The following is a 17709-nucleotide window of genomic DNA, read 5'->3' on the forward strand; positions in this document are numbered from 1 at the left end:
AGCAATTCAATTACTAACACAGTAAGTAGGAACTGTAATTATTTTCATACTGAGTTTATTTAATGCACCTATAAACATCACCTTACTATAAACAGTCACACATACACAATTCTATTAAATCTACAAAATTCTCTGTGAAAACAGGTGACAGTAAAGCTGGACGTGGCTGTTAAAATTAATTTCTATTAAATGCAAATAGTGGAAAAACATTTGGGTCACTGGTCTTGAAGGGTCGGTGGTTTTGAAGACAAATTGGCAGCTGTTTAAGAGAGCTACACATCAGTGGTTAATTCCTGGGCCAATTCTGTTTAGCATCTTTAACAACATGCACAGAAAGTGCCCTCAGCAAGTTTGAGGACAACACCACTTTGAGAGGAGCAGTCAGTACCTACCTGGAAAGTCTGGCTGCCATTCAGAGGACCTTGACAGCCTGGAGAAATGAGCTGGCAGAAACCTCATGAACTTCAGCAGTGTAAATGCAAAGTCCTGCACCTCTTGTGCTTCCATTACTCTCTACAGCTACCTTCTTTATACCCGATTGAAGGGTATAAAGAAGAGAGAGCCAGAGTCTTCTCAGAAGCATATAGTGAAAGAATGAGGGGCCACAGACATAAATTGCAGCAAGTGACATTTCAAAGCATGTATTAGGGAAAACATTTTCAGCACAAGAGCAGACAAGCAGAGCAAGTACCCAGAGAAACTGTGCGATCTCCATCCTTGGAGATGCTGAGAACTCATCTGGACACATACCTGAGCAACCTCCTCCAGGCTGGGTGGGATCTAAGTTTAAAATGAGTCCTGCTATTGTTGGAGGGTTGGACAATAGGACCTCCACAGCCTTCCTCCAGCTCTAAATTATTGTAGGGTTCTCCAATCCTAATTCTTTGAACACTCCTTACAGGGAACAAAAGTCTTACATTTTGTCTAGCAGACATGCTTATAAACACGTCCAGAAAGGTTGCCCAGAGAGGCTGTGGATGCCCCATCTCTAGAGGTGTTCAAGACCGGGTTAGATGAGGCCCTGGGCAATCTGATCTATTGGTTGGTATCCCTGTCCATGGCAAGAAGGTTGGAACTAGATGATCTTTGAGGTCCCTTCCAACCCAGGCCATTCTATAATTCAACGTCTTCACAAACTTGCTACCTGAAAAATGTCATGTTTTAACAGGTGAAATTGCTCCTTTTTTTTTCACAAAACAAAGACTATAAAGTGACTTATTGCCTTTTTATTTTATTTTTTTAAATTAATTAATTTATTAATTACATTCAGAGAAAACTTTCCAGAAATGTGCTTCAGGTAAGGATGCTGAAATAAACCTAACAAACAATACCATGAATTAGTCACTGATGTAGTATCAGTACTTAAAAATAAATTAAAATTAATATTATATGAATAAAGCATTTGCCAAATACCAGTTCGGATGTACTCTATTATACTAGCATTCAATATTTTCCTCTGCTGAACCCCAGAAATTTAAGTAAAATTAATGCTAAATTACAATGAATTTTAGGCACTTCCCACAGCATTACAGCCATAGACATCTGCAGAATAACAATAGGTTCTAACCTCTTGCTTGTAGCCCAGGTCCACAAGTCTCATGTGCTCCTGGACTGTCTTGGCGCACATACCATGGTACTAGCTGGCACCTCCGCCACTTGTGGGTCTTCCACCTGAAATGAGGAGGAAATAATCAAGTAGAAACAATTCATCTAAATATGTAGCAATAAAAATCACAAATAATAAATTCCTTTGCCAAGCTTCATCTTCTTATAAATATACCAAAAATGTGAAATCAGGAGCAAAAAATTACCACAGACACAGCAAAGCACTGGGACAGTGAGTTTAAATGACTGCAATGGTGCCTCAGGAGATCCCAGAGCACTTAGGTCTAGGGTAGCCGGGTGGCAGCACCTTCAAAATGTGGAGCCAACCAAGAGATCCAATGCAGTGCATGGGCCCAGATCATATCAAAATAAAACAGTCAAGAAGATGTTGAAAAAACCTTTGATAAAAAGAGAAATATTGTGCTGCCTATATTATTTAATCAGTAATTTAAACTGCTAAGAAACTTCTACAAAATTCTATTCTAGTTTTGCAGAATACTCTAGGCCTTTAAATATAACTAATCCAGTTAGTGTTGCAACTCCAAAATAATCCAGAGTGTTTTGAACTACTCAGAGCGAGGGGGAAAAAAACTAAATCCACTGCTCAGATCATCTTCTGCTCTTTTATATATAGTGATCAAATCACTTACCTCAAGTTTCATTGTAACCTGCCTCTGCTGGCTAATATCTGAACTAATTCATGAGAAAATCTGAGTGGATGAGTCCACCTGTCACAGCATGTGTACAGGTCAGAAAGATACTAAAGGAAATATGCAGAAAATGTGTTCAGTATCAGTTCACGTCACGAAAATCAAATCACCTCATTTACCACTCACTAGCAACTCTAATTGCTACTTATGTCTACTTAGCACATCATCCTGTAGTAGCTCAGGTAAAATTTGGTACTGAAGATCCTAAACAGATGAGGAACAGACAGTATTTTAAAGGATATAACTCTGATGCTGGTATTGACTAGAAAAAGATTTCAAATTACATTTCTCTCATGCTTGGAGTACTCACTATGATAGCTTCCCAATGCTGTTTTGCATATTTTCATATCTTTCAGTTATATACAGTGTTGCCTCCAAATGAATTTGCAATGATAATTCTTACCAGATGATGAAAGCAACATATTACTTTAATCTCAATCTGTTTTGGCTAAAATAAAATTAAACTATATTTGCACCTCTGCAACAGAGTGTTTTCATGGAAGATAGCCTTATTCTCTATCCACTGGGAAAAAAAATGGCTTCCAATTCAAATACATAAATTATACATTAAAAATAACCCTCATATTTATTATCAAGTACATCTAAGCTTTCTCATGCCACTCAGAAAGATGTTGCAAAACTGCCCCAAAAGTTTTCTTAAGCAGTTAAAGTGGTATTCCCCACCTGCTAGAATTGTCAGCCTTCTCTGGTGAAGATAGGTCAACACTGTATGTTAGGGGATGTATCAATGGGCGAGTCATCTCTGGGTTGATGGGAATGGAAAAATGGAGGGTATGTTTCTGCATGGGAGAAGAACTGAGCTCTTCTAAATAAACTCTGCATTTCACTGGCTTAGATAATTTAAAATAGATTTTTTTAATCATATAGAATTTCAAATAATTGCAAGGCAAGATTTATCTTGGAAAGCAATTCTTATTAGTTGCAATGTTCATGCAAATAAACTGTTTAAATAAAAATTAAAAAAAAAAAAGAAAAAGAAATAAAAACAACATAATTTCCCAATTCAAAGGAAAGAAAATGTTGACATGTTGGTCTTGATACACTGAGCCTAGCTGAGTGTACATATCTGTTCAGAAACCTTGATTTAGCCATACATCTTATTTTTCTTAAGTGGAATTCAACAAAATTTAGAGGTAGGTAAAGGTTGAAAAATCATACATAAACTGCCCTTGGTTGATAAACACTACCTGTAGCTATAGCAGACGGGAGAAGCTTCACATTCTTTTTCCTCAAACAAAGTGTCTGGGCACTCACGACCACCATTAGCAGGGAGTTGGATAATGACTCGGTGACGGGACTGTTTTTTTACTATGACATCACCTGCAAAGGGTAGAAAAACTTGTTTCTCCTGCTACAGTAATTAGAGAAAAATAAGATTTAACATAACAGGTATTTGAGTCAATCATTATAATAGTGACATACTACTTTGTCCATATTCAGAAAATTAAGCATAATAGATAAAACACTTTAATCTCAGCTAAAGACCTAGAAGCAGAGTGAAACAGAAAGCAACAATGCTGTCCAAATGAATATATAACCGAAGTGAGCACACTGTTTAAGGGAACAAGAACAACCATCTCAGTTTGCTGCTACACATTAGTTTCAAAGCATAAATTTGCTTTAATCATCGACTTGCAGAACCAGAAACATAAATTAACAGCAAGAAATTATTATATTTCATAATTTCTCCATTCACTAAGTGTCTCAATCAGAAAATCTAAATGCCTTTTGCTAATCTCTACAGCCAGGAATATAACAAATTTAATTTACACTCCTGGTTATCTCCAGGATGGGCTTTAATTCTGCTCTTTATACCCTCAATTCCCACAAGCACCAAGATCCACACAATATTCCAAAAGAACATATTCTACGTATAACGGTGAACTTTTATTTTCTCAATCTAGAATTTACAGTTTATAGTTTCTAATTATTATAGTCATTCATTATTAATGATAAATAGTAAATAGTTCCCATAAGAATTTTGATTTCAATCAGCTTCAAATACCTGTGCTTCAGGCAGAACATGAAGGGAAAACCCACAAATTTGTATTAATTTCATAGGAATAGCTAATGCACAAATATTTAAGGTAAAAATCTTGGTTTTGGTGTTGTTTTATTTATTTTTTACTTATTTATTTATTTTCAGAGAGCTGTAATGCAGACATTCGGTTGACTGGACTGATACCAGCTTTGGTGGGTTACAACAGCAGCTGCAGCTTGTCTGAACACAGAAGCATACTGGACCATAGCCAAGCAATCATAATTAGGAGCAAGCAGTAGGAGAATCCCGGCAGTGGCTCTCCACCACCTGGCTGCTTTTTGGAATTGAGAAAAACCTCTGCTCCTGAGTCAGTCAGCTCCAGGAGAAGCCAGGGGCTGGCAAAAGAGACAAGACAGACGTGCTGCCCAAAGCCACTGCTGACACAAATGGGTAAAGCCCATGGAAAAATAAATAAATAAATAAATAAAAATCGTTTGACCCAGAGAGTAGAAAAAATGTCCATACTGGTTAACTAATACCCTATTTTATAGAAGAATAAATTGTAGTTTGTGGTCAATATTTATGAAAATACATTCAACAAATCAAGAACTTTCTTAAAATTGGAAAAAGGACAACATTTTTGTCCAAGATGATCTACCCCAACAAAACCATTTCAGCAAGAACCATTAATATTGATGTAAAAGAACATGGTATTTAATAATGAACAAGTATATAATAGATTCAGTTTTCATGGTCTTAATTATCTGGTGTTTTTCAAAGGTTATAAATTTAATCTTCCTAACCATTCTTTTATTTGTTAGAATGAACTAAGCTCTACTATGAATTACTGTGAAAATGACTTTGTTTGTGTCCTTTGTAAAGCATTAAGAATAGACCGTGACTGTGACATTTGAAGTACATATATTTAATGTAACAATATCTTACATTCTGATAATATGGTAGCTGTGAGTAATCATCACATCCCACACAGGGATTAGCACCCTGTGGAACAAGGACTATTACAGACTTTGTCCGTAATGGTAGATATTAGAAACATACCTCCTCTTAAGCTTAAAAAAGAAAAAGAGATAAGGCAGAAAGATGCAGGCAATATTAAGCCAGTCATCACTTCAACTTCATGTACAATTATAAGGTCATAAAAATTTGACCGATACCTGCACTGTTTCTAAGGGCTTTGCCAAGTGTATTAAAATTGCAATGCATGTTTAAATCAGACCATTAATACCAACTAAAAAACATCTTATTCTTATTAATTTTGCTTATTAACTTTTCTTCCGTTTTCCTTGGGGTAGAAAAAAACAGCACAGGCAAAAGTGAAAGTTTTGCCTAAACTATATAGATATACATATATATCTTAGGATACACAGCCTCAGGCTTTCTGATGAAGAAGCAATGTATGTACTTCTAAAGGCAAAATCTGACCATTTTATAATCTGATAATTCAAATGCAGTTTCTACAACTGCAGAAGTATCTGTTTTGGTGCTATACTAAGAGATATATGTTTACCCTGTGACTAGTCATGATGGTGTGTTCCCCCTTCCACCCCTTCTCGCCTGCAGTCCAATGCTGCCTTGCTCAAACACTGGCCACTACACCCAAGGCCTTGCCCCAAGGCCTTGTGATCACTATCTGATCACAGATAGTGATCACAACATTGGCTCAAGATGGGTACTGGAGAAGCTGACAGACAGATGTTTTCCTCAGCAGCTGAGGGCTGATGGAACATGCTCCGAAACAAACAAACAAACAAACAGTTAATATTAGTCCATCATCTTACCCCATAAACAATGAGCAGTCCAAGAGCCCTTTAAGCTCTTCTGCACACCATCTGGTTGCATGACAGGATCTCCCCTTGAGCAGGGATGCCTCTTAAAGTCATGCCTGCTGCAGAGATCCCTTACTCCTTGTGACAGATTTCTTGCCACAACAGATCCTCGGTAAGTGATTAATGGCTTGCTAAACGCTGTGAGCTTTGTGAAGAGTATATCTTGGATTGATTGTGCACTTATAACCCTCAAACTTTTTCATATAAACCACCAACTAAGTGGCTGAACAGCCCAAGTGACTTCAGCTCCTCATACACGTCTTCCCCTCTAGACCCTTTACCATCTTTGTTGCCCTCCTTTGGACACTCTCTAACAGCTTTATGTCTTATACTGCGGTGCCCAAAACTGCACGCAGTACTACTCCAGGTGCGGCTGTACCAGTGCAGAGAACTCCTTGTGCTACCCCTTCCCTTGACCAGCTAGCAATGCTGTGCCTGATACATTCCAGGGCCCTCCTGGCTGCCAAGGCACACCACATTTAAGCAGGAAAAATGGAAAAAAAAAAAAAAAAAAAGATGCTTATGGAAAATACGGAAAAATAAACAAAATGGAAAATAGAAGACATCCTTCAACAGGCCTTTGAGACAAGAGTCTCTAACTAGAAGTTAAAATTGATTTTAGAGGCCACTAAATAAATTTTCTACACTGTTCTATGAGCAGAAACACTACTTCTTCCCTGCAACTGCTGCATCAACTATTACATGTCCACTGTCAGAAGAAGGTGTGCATAAGCATTCTGCCAAAAGTGACTCCAGATCGGACCATACTTCTTTTCTTAAAATCTCTCTACTAGCACACAATGGATAAAATTACCATCTTGACATGAAGAAGGACACAATGTCCAGTCACTGAATGGAGTCACAATACAATCCTTCCTACAGGGAAGCAGACATGGCCTCACTGTTTCTGGTCGGAGATTCTCAGGACATCTGAAAAAGTGAAAAAAAGAAGCATTATCAAATAAACAATCATTCTGCAATGAAGTGGTGAATCATGAGAGATACTGAATGTCTGCAGGCACACGAGGGGAGTGCTAGTTGCCCAGAACTCACCAGGACAGATGTCAAAAACCCAAACCTGTTAGAATTGAAATATCTCTGGTGGAAGCAAGCCAAAACTGGTGCATTCTGCACCTGGATATTGAACTAAAAGAAGAAAAAAAATAATGATTCCTCATCTGCCATTTCAGACTCTTTCCTTTTCAGTGTTATTTTAAAGCTTCAATATTATTGTAAAGAAAAGTCATCTAGCTTAGTCTAGCAAAATACATTTCTACCTCTTCACAAAAGTACTAGAAGCATAAATTCTGGCAAGAGGCATATCTGGCATAAATAATACTGCTAACTCAGGAATATACAGGTATAAATTGGCCATGATTATGACGGAAACCGGAAGCAGTTTGAAACTACCAGATCAATAAGACTGTGGAAGACTGTCAGAAGGGACAGGAGACCTTGATTATTTTAAGAAGAAGCTTGATCAGTATATAAAAGGGATTATTAGACTGCCACATATGGGACTCATTAACCCAGGTCACTTTCCCAGTTCTGCTTTTCCATTTTTTTGTTAAGAACAAACAACCTTCTACACTATATTTTGTTTTCAAAAGATGCTATAGCTTTTGCAGAAGTACTGCAAGTCTTTAAAATAATTTCAAAATGGCTATTGCCCTAAAAGCACACAGAATGTGGACTGTCAGAGGATTACATAAAAAGGTATGAAAAAACATCACTTCTACATTTTGGAGCATGATTAAAAAACATTACTATGATTTTCGTCTTGTTGGCTGCCAGGCACCTTGGACCAGAGAGATAAGAGACCAATTTTATATTTGGATTGGATCAGCTGGGGAAGCTTGGGGAAGCATGAGGCATTCAGGCTGGAGGGACAACTGACAAGTTTAATGATGAGTTACCAAGAAAATGTGGCCTCTGTTGTTGATGGAGAACTACACCTGTGTCAGCAAGGGAAGAAGAACTGGCAAGAAGAGAAGAAAATTGGAACTGCAGCTTTACAGGAAAATATTCTTCAGCAATAACATTTGCTAGTTTACTGTCTGTTTCTGAGTTTTCCTGTCGATTCACATACTCCTTCCAAAGTATGCTCCATTCCTGTGAAGCTACACCAACTTGTTGCCCATAATGAGGCCTCTTGTAATGATATCTCCACCCTTTAAAGAAAGTTTATCTCCTAAAATACGAATGAGAAGAACCGTGCAAATTATAGCAATAGCAACAAAAATCTTCATAATGTCTTCATAAGCCCTGTCTATCTTTTTAAGCCAAATTTTGCCTTTTATTTTGTATGGGATTCATAAAATCAGATTATGTATGCATGGGTGTATTATATGTAGTGTCAGGTACACTTTAAAAAATGATCTGCCACCAATCATATACAGTGACTATGTTGTCAGGAATTTTCTCTAGGGACAAAATTCAAAATACTTCCGAGCAATACAGAACACTGGCTTACTAATGGTTTCTCCCTTAAGGAACAACAGAAATTTTAAGCATACAGAAAAGTCTGAGTTATATACTTTCACTGTTTCACTAACAACTTCATCCTTCAGGAGCACTGTACATTAGAATTCTTTTTCAGATCCTTGTACAAAGCAATTAGGTCAATTAGAACACCATTTCTATCTTTTTATATTGTTTGTATTTAGTATATGTGGCTTAAAGCAATGTATTGATTTTTTTGGCATTCCTTACTCAAGGTCAAATTAAACAGAAGAGATACAAGCTGAAGTCTGTAACTTGTGAGGTAGATAAGGCCAATAATATTGATTCTATCATTCCACAGTAGTCCTTTTTATTAAGGGAAGTTTAAAACAAGGTTCCTATTTACATTTTCATGTCAAATGTCTAGTTCTTTAAAAATGATTTGGTAATTTTAATGTGACAATCTGATGGATCAACCAATACTTTTTTCTCATTTCACAAAATCCATTTATGACACAATAAAATAGTCATACTCCCAAAAATTTAAGGTCAGATCAAAGGCGAAGGCATTACAAGATTTTCAAAAGAAGATAAAACATTAGAGTGTTTTTTGTTTGTTTAAGGAAAATGAGTAGTAAATAAAAGATATAGTAGCGTTGTGACTGAATAGAACACAACTTAATGTAGACATAGAACAATTTAGGTTACTGAATGGGCTGGTGTAATTCACTGTAGTTCCATTTAAAATAAACTAGGAATAAATCTACTGTTGAATAAAGCAAGAAATGGTAAATATTTAGTGTGAGAATAGCTGCCTCATGACCTTTCTAAAAGACCTCTGCTCTCATCTCTTCCGGCTCTGAATCTCTTCTGAACGGGATATATTTACAGATTGACAAACTGCATAAAGATACTATCAAATGCATTTTTTACTAGTAGCTAATCCATATTTAACCCTGGTTAAGAATTTAACCCTGGATGAGAATTTAAATCATCGGGCAAAAGGGATCTCTTAGGAAAACATGGATATGGGGGAAACAAACAAACAAAAAAAAACCAAAAACCTCACAAAGGAAGACTGTCAAACTAGTGTTTAAACTAAAGTTTCAAGCTTATGCTGCGTCAGAGCTGTACTATGCTTGACCTCTTTGGTCTGCTTCTGAGAATGTGCACTTTAATGGGTTGTACTGTATTCAGACACAGAACAATATTTTTATGTGGAATTGCATGAATCCATACACCACACCCCCATTTGGAACTAACACAAGGATCTCAGAAATGGTGCTGCACTGCACACACACACAGCCCAAGGAATTCACTTTGACTCAATTTGAAGATGGTAAGGAGCCAACTGGACTTAGCTGGTAGCACAATCACCACTCTAAATATCACGCATAAAAATCAAGTGTGAAAGGTATTTCACGGTCCTTTAGTAGCTTCAGTTTTGTGTTTTTGAAAGACAAATTGTTCCTTTATGAGAACACAAAGATTGGGAAGGGGTGGGAGTGTTGTCTCCACATGCAGTCACTTGCTGTATAAATTTAGATCAGCAAGATCCAAAAAAAAATTCCAGAATGACAAGATAATTTTTTAAGATCTTTACTTTTTTGGGCCCACTTGTCCCACGTTGACTCTCACACAGATAACTTTTCTTGTCTGCATCCCCACAGAACAGGTGGCCTCCCCATTCCAGCTGGCAGAGGAGTTGAAAGCAGACACAGATGCGTCTTCTATGCACTGTCCCCATGGGCCTGTCTGCCAATGATACACAGTGCAAGAGTGCTCATTACAGCTGCGGGTTTCCTGTAGTGCACTACTATTTGGACACTGTATTCCTCCTGGAACAATAAAAAAGGGCAAAAGTTCATGGAATGGAAGAAAATAAAGCGAGAAGAAGAGAGAAGAGAAAACCTGAAATCTTGTTAGCTATATGTTATCACTTTGATTACATGAAATAAGTGCTGTACTTCCTTCCTCCTCTTCATATGCCCAATACTCACTTCGGCAAACTTCAGTGAGCAGAACACACAGAACAGAATGTACATGGATGGCAAATGTGTATTATGAGGACAGTAAAATAATGATAATTTATATAACACACTAATGTCTTTTGAGTATTCTACAGAATTTTTATTTAGGGATTCCCTAAAAAAAAAGACTGTAAGAGATAACATAAGGAATTAGGATGGCTCTAGGCAGAAGAAATCGTTAAGCGTTCTAGTTATGCATGCCTGGAGACCACTGTTTATGTCTAATTCATGGATCAATTAAAAATATTTTTGGAGCTCTTGTCCTAGGTCCCAGTGGATATTTATCCATGTTACATAATTACCAAAGAGGGTGTCACAGCTGGTAATTTCTGGTGCAGATTGAGATAACAAAGGCTGTTTCAGGTTAAGATTAAAATGCATTCATGTGTCAATAATTGTGAAGAAAAGCTCAGATAATGCTATCTTTGTTGTGTCTGATTTCAGATAGCGTATTCAGTCTTTTACATTCAAGGTAATTTAGGCTTCTAATCCTACATAAGCAAAGAGAAATCTTTCTTACTAGACTTGATCATAGGCTACTAGATATCTAACATTGTGAGTATGTATCATATCTGCTGGATGCTACCGTGCTCTGGTGCTACTAGATATAGAGAATCTAGGTTTAATAATTTACATAAGTTTTCATATTTAGGAACAATACAATAGGACTCCTAAATCCATATGACAGAAAGCCAGGGAAAAGCTAAATAATATTTTATGTCTTTCCTAAAATACTAGATCTGTAAGAAAGATAACTGAACGAGACATTTTTTATTAGTTCCTGCATATGAACCATACATCGCTTTTCTCTGAAAAGAAAAATGTGTGTTCACACCAAGCACATATCAGAAAGCACATCAGCTTTTCTGTCCCACCACAGAACTTTAGGTTGACCTCTTGTCCTACAGACAAACAAGAAGGAAGTGGTTTTAAGCACTTATTACTGGTAGTGATTAAACAAACAACAAGTGTAGTAAGACACAATGGATACTTGAAGTTCTCCAATGTGAATAAGTGTCACAATTAGAATACATTCTAACTGATACCCTAAGCTGGATTTGTGAAACATCTAGTTCTGCAGCAAACACAAGGAAAGGGATGCTCTAATGAAATCACAGAACAAAATCCAAATCCTCAATTTTCTGTTTTCATTGAGATATTTTAAAGTTCTGGTTCAGGGCTAAAAATATTAATGCAACCAAGCAACAGTAAATATATTAACTAAGAAGTCATGAAAAAGACTAGCTATTCATAAGTTTAATAAAGGGGGGTTAGAAACACCTAACAACTTGTGAATGCAATTAAAAAAATACTAAAATTGCATTGGTTTGGGCTCAAAATTGATGCAATTCAAGTCCATCAGAATTGCTTTAAATATATTTTCATATGCACCAAGACAAAGCAAATTATTTACATTTTGAAAAAAAAAAAAAAAGAAAAAGAAAAAGAAATGATAAAACAAAATTATGGTTATGTGGTAAGTTTCAAAATGTTATTCAAACATCTTCCTTCGGGAAATGAAAATCCTTTCAAATAGCACCAGCAGATAGCAAGATAATTAGGAAGTATTGTAAATTAAAAAATAATAATAATAATAATGAGAAGAAGAAGAACTGTAGTACAGTCTCAAATTATTTTGCATAAGAGAATACTGATCCACAAGAGAAGGGGACTAGACATGTTCCACCAGTACAAGAGCTAAAGAACAGACAATCTAGAAGTGATAAAAGAATGTTAAACTACTTCTATCTGGTGTTACCTCAGAAGAAAATAAAAAAGGGGAGGGTGAGGGGGCATTCAAGGAAAATCATATATTAAAGGGAGAAGGTAAGGGTTGGGTGGGGGTGAATGTTTCCCAAGGAACGGATGCCATATCCATCATTTCCTAAGTTCCTAATGTATTAGAGAATAAAATGACAACTTGGATTCAGTTTTGACAGCCATGCAAAAATGTATATTCAGGGAAAAAGTGAGAGTGACATTGACTTGTAATAGAAAAAATTTGGGGTGTGAATGTCTGTAGCTCAGTGGGAATCCAGTTCTGTTCAGATAAAACCAATAGTTAAGAAAACAAAACAAAACAAAACAAAACAAAAAAAAAAGTGGAAATAATACTACTGAAATATGATGCAACTATCAGCAGTATTAAATAGCAGTATTAAAAGGAAAATATTTATGTATAAATCACTGTGCCATTCTCTTCAGGAAAATAACATTTGCTTGTGCACTCTCAAATTAAAATAGGTACAGGAAAAAAAGAATGGTCTAGAAAACTGGCAATTAGACTTGCCCTTTATAACATCTACATAGGGATAACAAGATCAGTGCTGCTAAACTTTAAGAACATTTCACTAAATGAATGTTCTGTAAAAAAATGTTTGACAGAAACATAAAAAAATAATATCACAGAAAAAAAATTATCAGAATACATGAAAAAGATTATACAATACTAAATACATGTTATGTTATACATGAATAGATGACTGTAAATAATTCCTTGGCAAAACTAAGTAATCATTTCAAAGTATAAAAACCAGTTGGAAATGAAGCATTTTTTTTTTGTTTCTGATTACTTAGACAAAGCACATTTGGAAATGAAACGTTAGTTTTACAGGGGGACTTGCACAGTACTTATAAAATAGCACAGATAAGATGGTAGTTTCCTTGAATGCTTTTAACAGAATTGTCAGTCTTAGCTTGCTTTTCTGCCTGATTTGGAGCTCATAACAGGTAAGACACATTGCTACAGGATATTCAAGGATTGGACTTTCTAAATCTTTTCAATGACACTGTCATGATAACTTACAAATTTTGAAATGCTTAACACTTTTTAAAGCATTTAAGGATCATTTTAATTAATCATTTTGCTATCACTCATTTTACAAATGCATGTAATTGTATATGTGCATTCTCAAACTTAAGGTTTGAGAAAAGAGATGTGACTGACATGCCTTTTTTGTAATCTAGACATGTGTTACTTATTTGTTTGCCCTAAGAATGAGATTAGGCAGTCCTTGAAGTAACTGTATGTCTTGAAGACACATGTGGTCAATATGTGCAGACCATAGCAGAAGACCCTGTTGGTGCCTACTCTTGTTCCAGTTCTGCTTCCTCACCCAGTGCATGTTAATTATACAAATCAAGCTGAAATACTCTACACAAGCAACTTTGAGAGACCTGACTTCAAAAAAAAACACAGGGTAGGAGTCAACATGCACCTATGGAAGAGGAGAAGTCTGTCCTCAAGTCTTTCTGTGTATAGGACTTGAACACCAAATCCCCGACACTAGGCAGGAATCTGAACTGAGGGACTTCTGAGTATAAGGGGAAGCACGGTAACATCCTTTTCCTGGCATTCTTTTGTGCACAGGTGCCAAATAGCTTTGCAAGTTTAGCTTGAAAATTCAGGCTTCCCAGTTCCAAAGTTATGTATTTTTCTTTTTAATTCCCTTTTCAGTTGAAATTAGTTATAATTTATGAACATATTTGTCTTATCCAAAACTGAACCCTTGGCAAATAGGCAGTCTGTTAGGAAAACAATTACTCAATTCTGCGCTCTCTGCTTTAATTACAAAGCATTATTATTTCAAGCTAGACAAATACAAAAATTAAAAACAAACCTAATAAGCATAGGAGAAATAAACAATTTTAAAAGCTCTAAGTATAACTATTTTTTTTACAGCTATGAAGTCAAAATGCACTGGAATTTTATCAGTAATAAAATTTTAAAGCATGTCAGCCAGAATTTTCAGAGTTCAGAAGAAATTTCTTTGTTCCAACTATTCCTTACAGGTTCAGTAAATCAGTCTTGTAGATATATGAGAAGTATGAGCTATTTGCCCCTGTCAAACAAAATACCTGATTAGATAGACAACTGATATTTTATGCTATCTAAGTCAGTGATGTTTAATAGTCTGTGATATATGAGGTCATACCGAATAGTGTTTCTGGCATAATAGTCTTTCTGGCTAATCTATGAATGTACAATAGCCACAGTAAGATATTGGCATGCACACGCATCACTGCCCTAAGAGAATGTTTTAAACAAAATCAGAGTTAGATGAATGTAATAAAATCATCCTTTTTATTTTATTATTTGCTTTTAATTTTTTTTTTTTAAATCTTTATATTTTGAAAATGAGTATCAATCATTTACTACTGACAAACACTTGGAACATATACCCATTAGTTTTATGCTATATAACACTACTATAATCAATACAGAATCAGTCTGCATATCTAAAACTAGACACATTTAGTAGTTTTTAGTCTGAGGTCGAGATCTATGCCAAGTAGTCTTAGTGCATATTACTAATTATATGATTTCCTGTAACCAGAAAATAAAGTTTAAAATAAATCATAAATAGAAAATAAAAATAGACAAACTGTACATTTGATATAGGCTGAAACGTGTATGATGCTTTTACTGGACTTCATATGTAAAACTATATGATGCAGCAGGTAACACCATCGTGACCTTTGCTGTCACTTAAAATTTGGAGACAATGATTTTCCTGAGTTTCTTACTGTACCACGAAGATGTATTTGACAGTGACACAAATGAGCCACCACTATAGGCATGCTCACAGATGGACAAATTTATAAATAATTTCATGTTTCAAACCTTCAAGTTGAGGACAACAATCTCAGAAAATATATCAAAAATTGTTATTTTGACACCTGTTTTCATATGGAGTCATCTCACAAACTACATACAATCTTGAGGAAAGAGACTCGTCTCTCTTTCCCTGTTACCCACTGGGTGCATGTAAATAAGCTCATCCTGGGTGGGCATAACTACACTGTGCTTGAGGCTCTGTAAGGTATTGTTTAACCACACAGAAGATATGTTATTCTGGATAAGGGAATGCTTCTGAGAGCATATACAGCAAAGGTTTGAGGAGAAGTTTGGGGCTGGAGGGGCAGTTGGTAGCAGGAGATGAGCTTATTAGAAAAGTTTATTACAACTGTAAATTACATATAGGTTCAATTTTCCCTGTGAAGCTATTCTTGTAACCTAGAAGTAATAACTACTGAATTATCTCTACTCTAAATAATCAAAAAATAGATTATACAGCAGCTCTTCCCTGGTGGTCTAACCTGATGGCTTCACTAAACCACTCCAGCAGCATAGATAACAGGGAAGTAAGAAGAAAAATGACAGCTTAAATATGAAATGCATAGCTCTATCACAGCATTAACAAGCAAAAAGAAAGTATATAGTACTTTTTATTTCAAAGAGGAGAGAAACTGAACAAAAATAATACCGTGGTAAGATGCCATCCAAGATCCAAATACAAGACCATATTCAATATGTTTTTACAGACCCTCAAAAATGTCAACAGGGTATTCACGTTTAAGTATCCCAATGAACAAGAATTAACCTCTCTGGATTGTAATAAATAGTCTGCATGCAATGCCTGTAACTCTTTGAACTTGCTAGGTTTGTAGGCTGAATTATCCATGACTAGCAGTAGAATGTGTATGATCAAGAATTCACAGAGATAAACTAGGACTACTTATGCCATCTTAGAGAACATATTTAGTGTATTTATGAGTTGACAGCAGACTTGTACTTTCTTTCATTAATTAATGTAAAATCTGATGTCATAGGAATTGTGTATTTGTATGCAAGAATTTTTATTTGTCCTACAGCGTTCTGAATTAAAACTCCCAAATATCATTGATATACTATACAGTATACTATACTACGAAATATCATCCCTAACCTGGCCTGGCTCTCATACCAGACATTCAAAAAAGGTTCAAAAATCCAGAAGGGAACACAAGTGGGACTGCTTGCCTGAACAGAACTAAAAGTTATTTTCAGGACCCAGTTTTAGTATGTAAATGGAATTACTGGTCTTATGTTTACTAAACTTGGGATTGTTAGTTACATAAGACACTTAAAGAATTTTCATCAACAGTAACATATTTTTGATAAGCTCTGAACAAAACAGAGAACCATATTCTGTGTCTCAGAACATAAAATGACCTCCCAGCACTAACTATGCAATCAGGGTTTTACATTTTGGTAACGTGGCTGATATCTGTCATGCAGTTCCAGAAGTGAGAAGTTATTCAGTTATTTGTCATTTGGAAAATCACTAAAAGATATAAGAGATTTAAGAGAAGAAAAATGACAAAGTCTAATTGCAGTGAAACATACACAAACACAAAACATAAAATGAAACTTTTGATCATAATAGAAGCAAGAGTGAAAAGTACATTGCAACCAGAGTTGTGACTACATTCTAGCCTTAGGTTCCTTTATTTATATATTTTTATTCTCTGGAGTTTTTACAGAGCACAAAGGACCAAGATGTGAGTGAATTGCTATAGTATAGATAGAGATACCAGCTTGTATCCTTAATTAATAAATAAATAAATAAATAAATAAATAAATAAATAAATAATATCCTCTCTGAGTAGTGGTAAGGAGGCCAGGGTTATAGGAAAACAGAAGTGCTACAACAGTTAGGTAACAAATTAGCTTTCTCAGCCATAGTTCAGGGCTCTCTTCACTACTGTCTGTGTGGATTGAGACCTGTCAATCTTCTTGGTGCCAATTCTAGTCATTGCACAACAGACATAAATAAAATTCCTATACTTAAAATTCAGCCTACACTTCACTGCTTTGCTGCATCTGCTGCCTTATATATTATACTGAGATGTGTTAAGTACCAAAGTCAGAATGAATAAAACAATAACTTTTTTTTTTTTTTTTTTTTAACAAAAGAAGCATAAGAACAGGGAGTCATTTTCTGGAGTAAATCAGATTTTCACTTCTGTGGCATGGCTGTCAGGATGTCAAATTTCTATCTCCAGTAAAACTGCATAAGTATATGGAAAAATCTATTATCTTGACCTATATGGAAAAGCAAGTAGCACATATATATATATATTTGCATCATCATTTGAAAATATAGCTCTGTATTTCCCTCAAAATGAATCCATTTGACACACTATAAAACCAAGGCAACATAAAAACAATTTCCTTTCTAATTTTAAGAGTATTTTCACTTTGTGGCATAGATCCATCTAAGTAATTTATTATCTGAATCACCTACTGA

At 35.6% G+C, this 17709-nt stretch overlaps 1 protein-coding gene across 1 annotated transcript in view; it reads right to left on the reverse strand.

Moving 5' to 3' along the window:
- The window catches only part of THSD7A (thrombospondin type 1 domain containing 7A), a 286485-nt gene that overhangs the window by 58136 nt on the left and 210640 nt on the right, over window positions 1-17709 (reverse strand). The window contains exons 10-13 of the mRNA XM_084510995.1: window positions 10210-10444; window positions 6979-7094; window positions 3524-3656; window positions 1568-1671 (exon numbers count right to left, since the gene is read on the reverse strand). Of these exons, the coding sequence (XP_084367121.1) occupies window positions 1568-1671; window positions 3524-3656; window positions 6979-7094; window positions 10210-10444 (588 nt within the window). The remainder of the gene's footprint in view (window positions 1-1567; window positions 1672-3523; window positions 3657-6978; window positions 7095-10209; window positions 10445-17709) is intronic.

The sequence above is a fragment of the Aythya ferina genome (assembly GCF_964211825.1).
Source record: "Aythya ferina genome assembly, chromosome: 2".
NCBI lineage: Eukaryota > Metazoa > Chordata > Aves > Anseriformes > Anatidae > Aythya > Aythya ferina.